The sequence below is a fragment of the Hemibagrus wyckioides genome, linkage group LG20 (genome assembly GCF_019097595.1).
Source record: "Hemibagrus wyckioides isolate EC202008001 linkage group LG20, SWU_Hwy_1.0, whole genome shotgun sequence".
In the NCBI taxonomy this organism is placed as follows: Eukaryota; Metazoa; Chordata; class Actinopteri; order Siluriformes; family Bagridae; genus Hemibagrus; species Hemibagrus wyckioides.
Genome location: NC_080729.1, coordinates 6,855,230 through 6,872,360, shown reverse-complemented (window position 1 = coordinate 6,872,360; position 17,131 = coordinate 6,855,230). Strand labels below are relative to the sequence as shown.

The following is a 17,131-nucleotide window of genomic DNA, read 5'->3' as shown; positions in this document are numbered from 1 at the left end:
ATACTGGGATTAAATTTCTTTTTTCTTTTCCAATTTTACTTTAAACAAATTGAACATTTGCATGTTCAAACATCCTCATTTCCATTTTTGGCTCGCTGCTGCCACCTCCTGGCAATGTTCAGAAAAACTCCCCTCCATTTCAAGGCAGTCAACCTTTCATTATTCCATTTGCATTATTATTTTAATTCCTAGGAAATGAACAACAGAAGAGTGTTTCAGTTCAGGCAGAGCTCTTCTGGTGATTTGGTTAACAGGAAATTGTGACTCTTGCTTCCGTTAATGGATATACCATGTCTACTGCTGTTATGCAAAGTGAGTGTGTGTACCTTAATAGCCTGTCCATAGCAGCCCTTTCCCAGCACTTCTCCGTGGATGAGATCGGAGGCTCGGAAGATCCTGTGTGTGCGGTTTGTCACGACACGAAGCGACTCGGACCGTCCAATGTCCTTCCTCAGGGACATTGGTGACGCAGCGGTACTGGAGCACGGTGACTTATCGATACTGTAGCTACGCCTGGACACGGGGGACATGCGGACATTAGTTTCGTATTCAGATTCACATTCAGCATGTTCTTAGCTAGGTATAAAAATAATACACTAATTAGGATGAATGCTAATGCAGGTGAAGTGAGAGTATTTTGAAACATCAACAAAAAAAACAACAATTCTGTACAACAAAGATGCACAAAATGTTTATATTTACTTGTGAGATATTACTTTCCTGGATCCATCTAACAAAATAAATCTTTTAATGTTTGTCCTGATGAAATATGACCAATAATTATATATTTTACGGTCAATTTTTTTTTAAAGGCATTTTTACGCTTCAATAAATTCCCATGGGCAAATAATTTAATTTAAAAAATTTCACTGATAATAATAATATTTTCTTATTTCAAAATTCTTCCCATTCTTTTGCTACATGCTTGCCATTTGTCTACTACATAATGGTTGAAGGTGGGATTTTTCTTAATATTTCTCTGACGGCTTTTCTGAAATAATAGTAAACAGTAACGTGAGCTGGACTGACGTGATCATGCGGGAGCGCAGGTTGTTGATGTCGTGGTTCGGTGGCTGTGTGATTGGAGGAACCGGACTGTGTCTCTCAGGTAGTGGGCTTGGTCCGTCCACTTGATCCTCAAACGAACTGCTGGGGTTTTCAGGGTCAAGGGGGTCATGCTCGATGGTGAGCTGCAGGAGTCTGCTGGTCTCTTGAATGAGCAAATCGATCTAAGGTGCAGCCACAAGAGGGAGACTTATGTTCAGTATGGAAGGATATTTATCACATGACATGCTCATGTTTACACACACACACATCTCACAGGAGAATAGATTTTTCCATACACTTGTTTTTCAGTACCTCATCAACAGGAACGTTTCGGATGGGGGTGCCATTGATCTCCAGGATACGGTCACCGACGTGTATAGAGTTCTTCACGTCAGGACTGATGCACCCGGAATTCACCCTTAACACACAAACATACACCATTTAATCTATCTATCTATCTATCTATCTATCTATCTATCTATCTATCTATCTATCTATCTATCTATCTATCTATCTATCTATCTATCTATCTATCTATCTATCTGTAAAAAACAGAGATAAAGTCTGGGGTATGCAGTAGACTAGTTACAAATAAAAAAACAAGACACTGTACTAGGATAATAGAGTATTAGAAACAGCCCCAAAGCACACACACTTACTGGGACACACGGACTGTGTGGTTATAGTCGGTGCTGTAGCCATTCGGGCTGCTTCCCTGATCGATGGACAGAGAAAAGCCACGATTTCCATCTGTGGAGGCTGGAATGGACACCAGCGTGACTGTGTGAGGGATTCGCGAGCATGGAGAGTCAGGCAGGGTTGCCGGGGTGACGATGGTCTCATAATAACAATGTCCACTACAGAAGACACCAAAAAATATTTGATCAGTGACACGGATATGTACAGTACTTTGCAAAAAAATGTTTTAGGTGGACATTTTGTTATAGATGTTTGTTTTTTTTACTACAAATCAAATTGTATGAGGAACCAGTACAAAATATTTTATATTTCCAAATATTATCTTTCTTATGAAAAAATACAAAACAAATAGTATTAAAAAATAAATAAATAAATAAAAAATAAATAAATAAACATCACACGATATACTGACATTGTTTAGTTCATTAATGCTTACTGTATTATAATGTATAGTATTATAATGTAACTTAATTATTTTTATGGCATATTTGCTTTATAGCATTGTGAGTATGTATTGATGGATGTATGAATATGTATTGATGGATGGATGGATGGATGAAAAATCCTGGTAGTCAAAAAGTTGAGGTTATCACGTTTATAAAACTATATATATTTTCTACCAAACACTGTTAAATACTCAGTCCTTGATATGAGGGAGTGAAGCACTGGGGGCAAGTGGGGAAATGTTGGCTCAATGGGTAAGGCCTTGGGTTACTGAGGATGTTATCCTTAACCCAGTGACACATCAGACTTGGGCATTTCTCTGCTCTAGCACATCTGATTCCTACTGAACAAGCAATCCAAACACTCCTGCACTACAAAGGAGACTTTCATTTCTGAAAAAGAAAACCACCAGCTAATGCTGCCAAGTCCCAAAACTAATCTCATAATCACACACACGCACCTCCTCTACTTGTCTGAACAAGTCAGGTGATGACTTGCCACTTGGCTGAGTCAAAAGTAAACATTCCTCTGAGATTGGTCAGAAATGCAGTGAAGGTTGAACGGTCCAGATTCAGATAACAGACTGAAGGTTTTAGCGTGACTCACCAGTAAAGCTTGGACCTCTCCACCAGGGCGTAGTTGTCGCCATCGCCAATGAATGTGCGACAGTTCAGGCAGGTGAAACACTCAGGGTGATACTTCTGTTCGCCTGCAACCTGAAAAACAAGTAACAGTTTATTAAGATCTCAGAGTTCTATTTATTTATAGGTAAAGAATGTAAAAAGCTATCAAAATACTTTATACAGCAAAGCAATTTGGCAAAAGCTAATCATTTTATTATTTGAAGCTCAATGTGTGAAAGCGGTTTCATCTCTTGCTCTGTTGACACTGGAGACTCCTTCCTTAAACGCTAAGATGTGTTTCAACGTTAAATAACTATACAATTGAAATTTTATTGGTCGCATACACAAATACACACAGTACAACAAACAACGACATGATGTTTTATCGACAGCTTTTGTCATAAAAATGGACTAAAAAATGGACTAAAAAATAGAATTACAATAAACAAGGAAGGTAGGAAAGGGAAAAAATATGTATAGAAAATATAAAAAGGTAATATGTGAGTACAGATCATTTGAGAATAGTATGACTGTTATGAATAAAGTGCAGATTTGTGCAATTTGGTAAAATCTGGTTAATGTAATGAGCAGACAAATCCAGTAAAAGACCAAGTTCTATGTATCGTCCGGTTTGAGGGGCTGAACAACCAGCGGGAAGAAGCTCCTCCTCATTCTGTCTGCGTTTGCCTTCAGGAGGATCATAGGCGCTTCCCTGATCCCAACAGAGAGAACAATCCACTGTGCAGATGGCTGAGGTCTTTCACCATCTTCGTGGGTTATCTTATCAGCACTTATTATAGAACACTTGATTCGGTTTGATTGGTTGACTGGTTGCATGTACTCTATATTTCCTATAACGACACTGTGCATCATACTGCTCGCCAAATAAAATTCTACTTCCTCGTTTGAAACTATGGTAGTGTTAAGGATATCATTAGCACACAGGACAAATTATACTGCACACCAAGCATAAATTCACCGGACATTTGGACGTATTTTTTCTGACGAGTCACTTACTTTCTTTACATTCATGGCATTTGGCAGATGCTCTTATCCAGAATGACTTACATTTGTCTCATTTACACAACTGGGCAGTTGAAGGTTGGGGGCTAAGGGGCCCAGTGCTGGTAGCAGCCTGATGGTCATGGGATCTGAATTCACAACCTTCTGGTCAGCAGTCCAACGTCTTAACCACTGAGCTACCACTTCCCCAATTTCTTGTTTACAGAATTGTAGTATGAAAACACTATTGCTTTCATAAATACATATTACTAGAATAATGAGTGTACAAATATCACTATTACCCTGACCTTTATTAATATTATTAGTCGTCATCATCATCAAGCTGCAAATTAAGACAAATGAAAGCAAGAGCTGAATTTAGAAAACACATCCAAGCCAGCAGATGTGACCCCTTTTCCCTAAGAATCCCACAGTCAGCAGAAAAGAAATCGATAATCATTGATCCAGACTCTGCTCATTTTAGCAGAAGAGAACATCCCTGGCATACAAATTCACTCCAGTCACTCAGTTTAGACAGGTTCCTGACATCAAGCCAATAATCCCCTAATCGACACGGCACCTTCACATGCGCAAGCCCTCTCAAATGAACAGAACGAAATCAAAATATTTCCTGGTGTCTTAGAGATGTTCCAATCTAAGTGAAGCATAATACCATAAAGATGGACTTAATATGGAGGCTTGGACAGTGCTTGAAATAAAATGGCTCATCTTGGAGCAGCAGGTATGACTCAGCACATCATGCTGAACACATTTTAGTAGAATGACTTCACTCGCAGAGTGTTGTTATCAGGTCTGCTGACTTTCAACACAACTGTTCACAAACACGAGGTCACTGGAAAGAGGGAAGTAAACAGTACGGACCGAGCTGGGCAGCAGGACAGTATAATACTGTTCTAAAATACATGCACTATAGTATACACTACAGTCTCTTTATACAATGTGCAATATGTAATGGCTTTATGTTATGTTTTTTATATATGCCGTTTAAAAATTTAAGGCCTATATGCACAATCTTTATTTATTTGTCTTTGTTTATTTAATTCTTAGTTCTAAAACATTAACTTAAATTTCTCTCATCACATTTACATTAAAATTACTTCTATTAAACATCTTCTCTGATAGCGGACATGCTAAATTCCATTGTATTGAATACAACAACAGTAAAGTATCTTCCCTTAGCGATGCTGTAATAAGTGAAGTTACAAACTTTTGCATAGAAAGTCTGCTATGGTTTTTCATTTTTACGTTTTGGTTTTTGGGATTCTCTTGGGCAAATATTCAAGGATGTCTGACTGCTCTGAACAAAGTGTTTAACTTTGTATACATGAAATAGTGCACAGCCAATCAGATTGCAATCAGCAATGATTTGAAAGCTTAATAACTTGATTTTGTACTGAGAGACATTAGATACATTACTGGATACTCAGGCACATTAAACTGACCACAAAGGGAATGAAAATTTCTGAAAGGTTTACAAATCATTACTGTTTCGATTCAGATATGTCGTAACCGAATTTTACCGAAAGTCAGCAAAGAAATGCAAAAAGCTGTTCCCATATTTTATGCCACGTGACTTTCAAACATTCACACAGAACATTCCACACATTTTCTTCTCCAAGTAAAGGGATGTCCTGCCTAAACTGCTGCATATAACTGACTGCTCCACACCTCATATCATGCCTCAGACCTTGAAGCACTGCATAACTGGTCCCAGTGTCTCTCAGGGTACAAGGACGTTCTCTGTTCTGGCACCTAAGTGGCAAACGGAGTTTCAAACAACATCTACAAGACCTACCTCTTCCTGAAATATCCAAACTAGCACTTAAAAACTTCCAGAAAATAAAAAATTCTAGGCATTTGTTGCTACATTACCTCCCAGTGTAGTGAACCAGTATCAATGTTTATGAATGCTCTTTTAATTTTTTACACTTAATACATAAAAAAAAAGATCTAGCTCTTCCCTTAACTCAGTGTATGTAGTGTTCCCCAGGTTTAGTGTTCAGAATTCCCTTGGAATTTTGTATCCCAAATTCTTTTATTAGGCAACTCTGGAAAATATGGAATTGGTCAACATCTACATGCCCACACATCCTTCAGCATGATTGTGGTGTTGAAAATTGTATATTATTTTGTGTGTAATGACAAAGCACACTAGGTTTTTCCATCTCAGTGAATTTTATGCTGTGTATTGCAAGCGGAATACCATTCTTTGTCTGGGATTCCTTCCCATAATTCTTTTCCCCATTTACACCTGGTATAGCTCAAGTTGTTTTTTTCCTATTCTCCATCATGCATTGTCCTTGCGTTTCATTCAAATTGTTGCATACACAACCATACACAGTAAGACATGTATTGAACTGCACATTTATGAATGCACAATGCCATTTATTTTCAGTGACCATGCTTGTTGATACTGCTTAGTGTGCTCAGGCCAGATGTCTTTACAGTCTCAAACAGAGATATTGTATAAATGCCAGAAAATCTTAAACATTAAGCATGAAGGAAGTCCTCTGCTTGCAGAACACAGAAAGTTCCATGATGCCCCTGGTAAGGTACAAGTACCACAAACATGTTCTCTGGAAAATGTCATCAATGCACCCCTAACCAGTAAAATAAGCAGTGAGTAATTCTGGTATAGTAGTCACCCCCAGGATCTGCTTCAAACTCAAGACTTCAAGGTGCAAACCACAGTAAAAGAACACCATGACGCCGTCCTCCACCTCCTCTTTCTTCCCGGATGGTACCATTTCAAGAAAACCATTTGTCAGGGCTGAAACTCTTAAAACTTCAGGAAACGACAACAGGCTGACCACAAACATACAAACTGACCAACTTGTGTATACAATACACTCAGAGCATTTCTGCATTGAAGCAGTTGTCGAAAAACAGCAACTCATGTGGCCAGGAACATGAACAACTGTTTTCCATGCATGTAGGAGGGACAGCCGTGCAGTCCAAACACGCACTCCAAACTAAAGTCACAGGAGGAAGACAGATACCATAATGTCCATTAGACTCATTGGTCCATTAGTCTCCATCTGTGTCTCTCTTTCGACTGAGATTTGATTTTAGCCAGAAACCGTTTCCGCCGGTTCACGGTCCGCGCTTTTGTAACCCTAGAAGCTCTTTGTATTGACTTCTGTATTAACATAGCATGGTAATGATAAGCCTACACCAAAAGAAAAAGCTTCCTTTTAGCCTTCATTTTAAATAAGGGCTCATGGCATTTAGACAAATGTGAAAGCCAAAAGTCAACAATGCCAAACTCTTTTATTATCACAGCATAAACAAAGCCAAATAACTGTTTAACAAGGGCTTTTCAATTAAATCCAACTTTAACCTCAGTAACCATCTCTTGGTCTTCAGGACCCTAGAAAAACCTCCCAGGTGTCTCACAATTACCACCATGTCTTTGGCCCATGAATACAGTAAAACAGTACAATGACACTTTATTTTGGTCATTGATAAGATTGGGAAAAGTTGTTACAAGAAATCTAACTTTTTCCTGATAATACTGCTATGGAAAGTTTAAAACATTCCCTCCTAATGCGAGAACGTGTCATGTCCACATGCTCTAAGAAATGTCAAGTTCCTCTTTTTAAATTCCTCACGCTTATGAACCGTAAAAGTGGTGGACGGTGACACCTTTGACAGTTTAAACACAAAGAATGTGTTGCAGAGTGAAGTGAGGAGGTGGGGAGTATTTAAGGGAAACATTTGACCCAAAGTATAAATCAAAAACTGAAAGTGGTCAAGAGGCTTCACCCTAATCACCTAAACATGCTCAATTAGACTCGACAACTACAGACCGCCTCTTATTTATAGCATTCTTAAAAACCAGTATGTTGTTTGCTAATCCTTTTTAAAACTGTTAACTAGATAATGAATAGATCCTTCATCAATGTATCACTCTTAACTATCTCTGTTGCTGCTTTATACATGACACCATCGACAGACTGTGTGGGAGTTTCCCCAAAAAACTAAAAGGTTTCACTCTGGCAACCTTCCATCAGACTAGCATTCACTATGAACTGATACATTTATGACTCACAGACTCATCAATTCATTTACACCTTTTACTTATGAGTAAAGACTGAATATGTAAATATTTGCATTTAACATGTATTTCCCCGGCAGCACGGTGGCTTAGTGGTTAGCACCGTTGCCTCACAGCAAGAAGGTTCGAATACCTGGTTCAAACAGGCAGGGGTCTTTCTGTGTGGAGTTTGCATGTTCTCCCCGTGCCTGCGTGGGTTTCCTCCCACAGTCCAAAGACATGCTTCTAGGCTGATTGGAGTCTCTAAATTGCCCATAGTGTGTGATTGCGTGAGTGAATGGGTTGGCACTCCGTCCAGGGTGTATCCTGCCTTGATGCCCGATGACGCCTGAGATAGGCACAGGCTCCCCGTGACCCGAGGATAAGCGGTACAGACAATGAAAAAAAAAAGAAATGTATTTCCCCTGCATACATTGTCACACTATGTATCAAACACAGTTGATTGAATTGAGTAAAATGGTTGCCTTTGCGTTAGTCTCAGCCTCAGACATCACGCCCACTAACAGTGGCTGAACGTCTGATGCATATGCTGCACAAAATTAGAGACTCTTCAGGAGTTTCGAAGTTGGCATCTGATTGATTCTACAGGGAGACGTATGGACCGTGTCTTTTTAAACGTTTCACCTGGAACGTTTTAAAGCCGTCGTTTTTTACACCTGTGGCAACGAGCACTTATGAACATCAGCTAAATGGCGAACTTTCTGAATGATGTGAAGTTCACAGTTAGTTTGCACGTCTTTCTCAAATGAACGGTCTACGTTTGAACGTCGGTCTGTTTCTGTAGGGACTTTGACTTTACATGTTCACGCCCCTAAGCATGACACTGAACAAAACAAACTGTGATGGGCTGCTTTACCTGTCAATCAGGTGGTCCTTGGCCAATAAAAGCTACTATGGAGTCCAGACCTTCTGATAACTAATTTTTCTTTATTCGTTAAAGATCACCAAATTTAAACTTTATCCATTTATAGTTACGTTTCATGCTGGGAAAATGACTGTGAGGCAAGATATCATTTTAACAGTAACATATCGCATTATAAACAGCTATGAATGGTATTTCCTTAACCAGCCTCAATCTTTTTTTTTTTTTTTTAAATTTCTCTCATGAAGTTAAAAAGACAGTAGAAACTGCAACCCTTCTATCCTGAACACTTTCCAGTGTTACAAAGCACTGACACTGAAGACTCCTTCCTAAGAATACTCACACAAACTTCACCATATAAACAATCACACATGGTTCTTATTGTTTATGTGGAGTAGGTCCAAGATCTTACTATATAAATGATAATGTAATAGAATTAGCACATTGATATAAACCTGTGCTTTGTAGCCAGCAGTACTGCTCTTATGGAAAGTTCATTAAGACCTTTGGACCTTTAGGGATATGGTCTGGTTGAAATCTCAAGTTCCTTCATGAAGCTTTATCAAAAGCCACTTACAGGTGAGACAGAATCCAACCCAAGTGTCTACAGCTGAAGGATATTTTTCTGCCTTTTGGCAAGTCTGAGATTTGAACTCTAAACCTTGTGGTCTCTACTGCTGAGCTTCCTCCACTCTTCCCAACACTGCTGGGTTATTTATGACATGCCCCAGTAGAATTCAGGTCTCAGAGGGGTTGCCCCAGCAGGTCAGTAAAACCTCCTGTAGTAGCGTGAAAGTCGTAGTTGTCAAGTGTTAAATTTATTAGGTCACATACCCTCACTGATTGGCTCCATCATTCATCTTAGCTTTATCAGATACACATTTTACGGTCGTTTATCTACATAAACAAAGTAGATGGAGATCCCATATTAGTGATGCATTAGGAGGAGATTTTCCAGATGGAGTTTCACGCCAAGGCTGATGCAGCATGACCGTGTGTGTGTGTTGTGTGTGTGTGTGTCTGTGACTCACTGAATATCACTAGCAGCTGTAAACGCTACACAGAGACATGACATCAGTCCTGTAATCGCAGACATAAATATATTGATAATGGATGATGCAGAAAGTCATTTAGACTTAAGGGACTGTCTAGGTATGTGGATAAATAATTAAAGACCCTCATGAAACATTCACAGTTTAATATATGAGAGAAATGCTGCAATCCTTCAAGCAAGGATTAATTATAAGAAGCGTAATGAGAATAACTGAGTAGAGCACCTCAAATCATGGCATGTAAATGCATAATAAACGCCTGCGTGTCGAGTGCAGCAGTGGAAGACGGGCCAAGACTGGAACTGGCGCATGAAAAATTTCAGACCAAGTCCAAAAGCAAATCAAGATGTTCAGCAAATTGGTTATTTATAGAAATACAGTCCCACCCAAAAGCATGACATGCTTTCCTAGATCAGAATGATATGATTCCCAAAATAATAGCTTATTTATAATGAATTCAATAAGGAATATGTCGCATCTCATGAATATTCAAATCCCTTCCCTAAATACAGCATCCCAAGGAATGTCCCTGAAGACGTGCTATCTGTTTTTTCCTCCGAGTCGCCATGTGTCTCTCATGAATAGTTTACGTTATGTTATACGTGAACCTGAGGAGAAGTCTCAAGAGGTGACACTCAGACACCCTTAGCAGAAAGAAGGAACGCCATCTTACCTTCTTATCCCTTTTCCACAATTTTAGACAGCAAAATCCCCATAAAAACAAGTCGCCAACCATGACAGCGGCTAGGCTGTGCTCATTCTAGCAAAAACGCAGCGGTGTTGTAAAACAAAACAGAGCCGGTGGCCAAGAGAGGAGAGGCAATTCTCCAGGCTGTTCTCCACGCCCCCAATGCTGAGCTCATCTCTGAAAGCATGTCACATCGCTCCTGTTCTGCTTTCTCTCCCCCTCTCTTTTCCACCCGCCCTCTCTCTTTCTCTCTCTCTCGCTCTCTCTCTTTCTGTGACTTCATCACTTCCTGCCGAGCCCACCCATGTGCTTCTGCGCAGTGTCTTACTACCTCCTCCCCCCACCCAATACCCTTTATCACACACTCACACACACACACGTTGACTGGCTGCAAATCAAGCTTACAATCAAACATAACCAAACACTTAGACTATAAGCAAAGGTTTCCATTTTTAACAATGTTTACTGTAATTATTAATTATGAATTTATAATTAAAACGCAAAAACGCATGCCGATTTATTGGCCCTGTCTTATTATTATTTCTTCTTCTTCTTCTTCTTATTATTATCTTATTATTTCACAATGCATTATAAACCAAATGGGTGCAGTTACAGTGTGTGTGTGTGTGTGTGTGTGTGTGTGTGTGTGTGTGTGTATGGAGAAGGGTGGAGGGGTGTGAATGTTAATCAATGGTTTCCGGCTGGGAAGGCCAGGTCTGGCGTTAACAAAGGTCAGTTTGGTGTCACTACTTCAATTCATTTCAGAGGGTTTTGTATGTTCACACAGCACTTTTTAAACACGTTTTTATAGAAAGACGTTTGACTTTTCTCATTGTGAGAGTGAGCAGATGTAAAACAGCACACTGGCATATTCTGCTGATGAGCTCTCATTGATCATTTTCTCATTCATTCAGTCAACTGACGCACAGATGCACAGGGATTCCCTCTGGGAACCTTTTCTAATTTCTATTTACCACCATGTTTGTTAAACTGGCTTCTTAACCTAACATCCCAAAGCTAGCATGTGATTAAAGATATCACACCATCGTGGCATTTATTCCATGACTGCTGTATCACTGGACTTACAGAGTCATGAAAACTCATGACTATCTTTCCAAGACATGTTCATGATGATCAAGGCTGACTTGCTTAAGCACTCAAAGCTAATTGTAGGGAAAAATGTATGCTTCTTTAATCTGTACATGGAAAGGTGTGTTTATGCGATAACCAATAACGTAACGTCTTAGCTAGCCACTTTAACTAGCAATATGTGTAAATTTAAATCTCATGAAGGTAGAACATGTGATGATACTGTAAGAGTTTTAAGGACAGAAGTGGTCAAGTGTGTCTTGTGTCTATCATTTGGAAGTCTTTTAGACATGTAGGTAATTAACTCTTCTGCTTCTTCTTCTTCTTATTATTCTATCAATTGCAAATATGTAAATGAGCTAAATTTAGGGGAAATATCCAGTAACGTTCTGAAATATATTTACGTTCCAGATGATCTTGATCCTAATAGTAATATGACAGACAGAAAAATAGAATTCAGAAAAAATATTTCATGTTTGGAAAAAGTGAGCAATTTAGCCACCATTTGTAGTTCAACAACTATGATGCTGTTCCAGACCACAAGAGTGTGTGGGAGAAACATGTAAACTAAACAGGAGAGGCTATACAGTGTTTATCTATTATCTATTTTTGCTCGAAACCACGGTGTACTCGTCATACTAGACAACCTGGTGAGTTAAAGCCACTAACTGATATCATCTTTTCCTGGTATTAATATTCAATGGGAAACTGAAAGACTGCATGTAACCACATACTTGAGTGCAAAACACAAAACTCATCAGCAACATTTGAGCAGCTAACTTTGTTATTCGTGGTCTTGATTCGGATATAACGCTCATCTAGGCAACAGTGAGACACAAACAATCCCTTTGTGTAAGTGTTGCTTCATACTAGTGGGAGTTGCGTTTGCTTCAGAGGTACTTTCCATGCACTTGCCATGGGAAAGACGTGCGTGTCACGCCATTTCAGAATATTACTGTAAAAGTGTTAAACTTGTTAGGGGTGAAAGACGAGTAATGGCTAAGGGGAAGAGGTGAAAGAAAATTACAGTGTCATCAACACTTGCAAAATGAATCAAGTGATTTGGTAAAGAAACTGGGTCTTCACCAACAAAAAATTACTGTAAAAATGAAAAAAAACCCAAAAAAAAAATAACAATGAAAACTGAAATTTAAGGATGCTTGGTGTCATTTTAACAGAAGCAGAAAAAAAGAAACTTGCACTTGATTTGTGTGACCTTGGGTGACTGGACACTGTGGCAGCGCTTGAAAAAGGTGTAATTTTTGTTTGGAACACTCCTTATTTCTAGCTAGAAAAACACTATGAAATACAACATGCAGTATGCCAACATTCTAAACAGCAGATGTGTGGCATCGGTTAAAGTGAAAATCCCATATGCCACCAAATATACAGTACAGAAAACCTTTAATATGAGGACTCTGGGTAAAAAAAAAAAAAAAAAAAAGTTAGTCTTTAGGTTTTGTAGTTAAATACTTTCCTATTATTTCTTAGTTCTTGTGTGTAAATTCTAAACTCTTGATCAGTTCCAATTTGTTTTCATGAGCAGAAGCTAGGTTTTATTTAAATTCTACTGTATTATTCTCATTTTGTTCACATTTTTCTGTAAAGCCATCTGAACAGCTTTGGTGCACCTTGGAGTGGAACCGTTCTGCACGGATCAACACCGTTCTTCCAAAAATAATCTTTCAGTCGCTGTTTTGAAGATGGCGGTAGAGCGCTGTCTAACAAACACAAATCCAAGCCGAGTTGAGCTGGTGACTGTAGGCTACAGCGTCCGATTGACCTCATTTTAATCCTCATCATATCGTTCATCACTGGTCATCCTGGAACAGTCCACTCCCATCAAGCTAGAAACGTTTCATCACAAGATGAACAAGAATTTGCATCGATTGATTGACTTCTGGAGTACAAGTCATGGAAAGTGGGCAGGGGAGCACCAATCATTTGATTTGCATCGACTCTTCCCTCTGTGTGAACTTAAACCCTACCAGCAGAATCCCTCCCACAGTCACTCCACCCAGTCCACCAGACACTCCCTCACTGTACCAATCTAACCAATCTATCTCTCGTTTTATGACTTACATGCTCATATCTTTTTACCAGATCCACCTTTTTCCTCTACAGCTCCAAGGGGTTTTTTTTTAACCACAGAACTCTCAAATGTGCATTTCAATGTACATTTTGCACACACAAGGAATTTGGTACTGGTTGCTGCTGGTGACCCTCAAAAGTACAGGCTTAAATAATAACAATACATTTAGGGAGGAGTAGTAGCTTAGTGGTCGAATCCAAGTTCCACCAAACTGCCACTGCTGGGCCCTTGAGCAGGGCTCTTAACCCTTAGTTGTATAAAATCAGATAAAAATGTAAGTCTCTTTGGATAAGGGCATCTGCCAGAAATGTTATATAAATATAGTTTACATGCAATGCTAAACAGATTAAATAAAGACCACAATATACAGAGTATGTGACATATCAGCAATGTATATAAAGTGTAAGAGTACAAATAACACTACTGTGTATTACATACGATGCCTGTTTGTTCAATACACAACATTCAGTGTAAGTGTGTAACATATGGGGATGAAGTGATGAGTGACTGTTCTTACAGTACAGTTTTTGTAGATGTGAAGTGGAGTGTAACAAGTTCGTAAAGAGCGTGTTGGTGCTAGGCCAGCTGTTTATGAGGGTGCCTGCCTGTGGAATGAAACTCTTTATTTGCCTGGCAGTTTTGGTGTACACATTTCTATAGGGCCTGCCAGAAGGGAGGAGTTAAAAGGTTGTGTTCAAGGTGTGAGGGGTCTGTAATGATTTTTCCTGCCCATTTCCTGGTTCTTCTGGAGTACAAGTCATGGAAAGTGGGCAAGGGAGCACCAATCATTTGTAGTCTGTACCTGTCCTGTTTTGTCTTTGTAATCAAAAGGTGTATGCCCTGCATAATTTCTCTACATGTTTTTTGTCTTGTGGACAATCTGATCCCATGATCGAAGGCCAAAGAGGAGGTATATGGATGTAATAAATGAGGATATGAAGCTAGTGGGTGCAAAGTGTTGACGATGCAGAAGATACATAGGTGGAGAGAGACGATTCGCTGTGGTGACCCCTGAAGGGAAAAGCCGAAAGAAGGAGAAGAAGGACAATCTGATCCCATCTTGCACTGACAATGAATCACCTGAACATGCTTTCAGCCACAATTTAACCCTATTTCCTATAGATCTAAATGCAGCTCTCTCTATAGGCACTGTTACTACCGAAACATGACTCAATTGAATAGTCTTTTAGCTTTTTGTGCCTGAACAATCACGTGTATCATTTTCTCTTGATACAAATCAAGGCCTGGTCATTTTTTCTTCTTCATTAAAACATGCCATGATTTTCTAATTGATGATACCCACAAGCTTTTCTGAAAAAGTCGCACTTAATGGTGCTTAAATAAAGAAATAAAGAAATGTGCCATCGGTTAATTAATTCTGAAAGCTCTGGATGCCCTACTGCGGAGTTAGAGAGAGAAAAAGGCAAGACAGAGAGTGCCAAGGGTGATGTCACTGTACACTTGGCTCAGGTTGTACAGCATATAAATCACTTTCTATAAGGACAGAAGTTGAAGAACACTGTGGAGTTGGATAACTCTTAAGAATGTAATTATACAACAGCGAGCTTTGGTTCTAAAATGTGATTGGCTGAGCCATGTATAAAACCAATGTAAAATCCAAGATATACGCAAACAATGATTTTATTACTCCTCGCACTGCACCACGCTCCCTTCGATCTACTCGACTTGTTCCACCATCTCTCAGGGTACAAGGTTGGTATACATCAAGACTCTTTTCTGTTCTGGCACCGAGGCGGTGGAATAAATTTCCCCTAGATGTCCGAACAGTTGAGTCACTGGCTGTCGTGAAACGACGGGTGAAGACCTACCTCTTGCTAAAATACTTAAACTAGCTCTTATTTTCCCTGTTTGTTTCATGCATTTTTACATTACTCGGGATAAGGGTGTCTGCCAAATGTTAGATATATAAATCTAAATGATTGGGCCACAATAACTGCAAAATGGTTTACTTAAGCCACTGTTCTGTCCAAGGTGACAAGTGTACAAAGTACTCACAACCAACAATCACTACAACTCGCTGGTTCTTAAGCAAATGTAGTGACAGGTTGTAGGGACAGAACAATTGTAAAACAAGCAGAGAGACTAAAGCCAACTTATGTTGGAAAATATTTAAGATGTACAAAGAAAAGTATATTAATGCTATAGCCAACAACGTTCATAACAACATAAGCTATGAAGGCTAGCTAACAACGTGTGAATTTAAAATCATAAAATTGGAACATGGGAAGATACTGTACATGTTTTAAGGACGGAATTGATCAAGGCTTGTGTCACTTATTTGGATTCCATTTGGATATATGTTTCTGTAAATAAATTTAATATATAACTAAATCAACTCAATATCTCAAACGTTATAACAAACAGCACAACACAACCTCTTTGCTAGTCACTCTAGCTAACAATAAGCATTAAATAATCTCAGAAATGATTAGTGTAAACATGGGATAATGCTGTAAGTGCTTTAATAGCAAAAATAGTCAAGGAGTGCGTCTCTGATATGGATTTATTTGAGGTATATTGGATTTATGGAATTCATTTTTATTAGATAACTAAATTAACTCAAATGTTAGAACAAGCTTTCAGACTAGGATTTGGATGTCATTGATTCGATTACATAATTATGCAATTCAATTTGCTAGATAGCTAAATCAACACAAACTGTGAAAGTATTAATATTCTGTCACTTGCACACATTGCACATCTGTAATTCTGTCACAATAATTGGTTAGACATAAGCCATTTAATAAAATATTTAGACTTAAGCCATCGCTGTATCCAAATTACATTGCGTTAAAAGTGCAAAGCATTTTTTTCAAATTGAAGCGTTAACTATTCCTAATTAAAACAAGCATTAGATTTGAGATGGAGATGGGTTAAATCATAATCCATTCACAGTAGATGCAGCTGTATCATTACTTGCCTCACTGTTAATAAACCAAAGGCATAATTTCACATTCATTTGTAATTTTTCCAAATTCAAGGAAACAATTAAGTGATCATCCATCTGGACAGTATTGCATGCCAAGTATTGTCTGGCTGTCATCTACTGCGTGCATTTTCAGAGATACCGTGTGTGACAATGTGAGTTTGCTTCAAATATCCAGTGCAGGAGGGTAAATGTCAGTCAGACAGAGCTGAGTAAATGTGAGCTTACAGAAGACGAAGGAGCAGCCTGCTCGGCTATCTTTAATTAACTTGGCCTAGGACGTGGGAGTTTAATTACTGATTGCACAGGCAGGGTGTCTATAAATCAGGGTGCGGACTGGGATTAAAGTGACAAGCTGGAAGGTCAGTTAGAGAGAATGTGCAGCAAAAAAGTTTGGGTTTGGTGACTGTAACTGAAAGAATGCAACATTGCAGAGCATCCTTTCACTCAGTATTCATAATGAAAAGACAACAATGATAGATTTGGGTTACATTGTCATCCACCCAAT

The 17,131-nt window shown here is 38.9% G+C and overlaps 1 protein-coding gene across 3 annotated transcripts in view; it reads right to left on the bottom strand.

The window, feature by feature from the left end:
- The window catches only part of limk1a (LIM domain kinase 1a), a 57,629-nt gene that overhangs the window by 9,457 nt on the left and 31,041 nt on the right, over positions 1–17,131 (bottom strand). For 2 of the 3 annotated variants that reach the window (XM_058418841.1, XM_058418843.1), the window contains 5 exons: positions 2,797–2,906; positions 1,707–1,904; positions 1,360–1,465; positions 1,030–1,229; positions 327–513 (listed from right to left, as the gene is read on the bottom strand). In XM_058418841.1, coding sequence (XP_058274824.1) covers positions 327–513; positions 1,030–1,229; positions 1,360–1,465; positions 1,707–1,904; positions 2,797–2,906 — 801 coding nt within the window. Of the gene's footprint in view, positions 1–326; positions 514–1,029; positions 1,230–1,359; positions 1,466–1,706; positions 1,905–2,796; positions 2,907–10,480; positions 10,706–17,131 lie in introns of those variants that run through there. The other variant, XM_058418844.1, reaches the window with a different exon arrangement.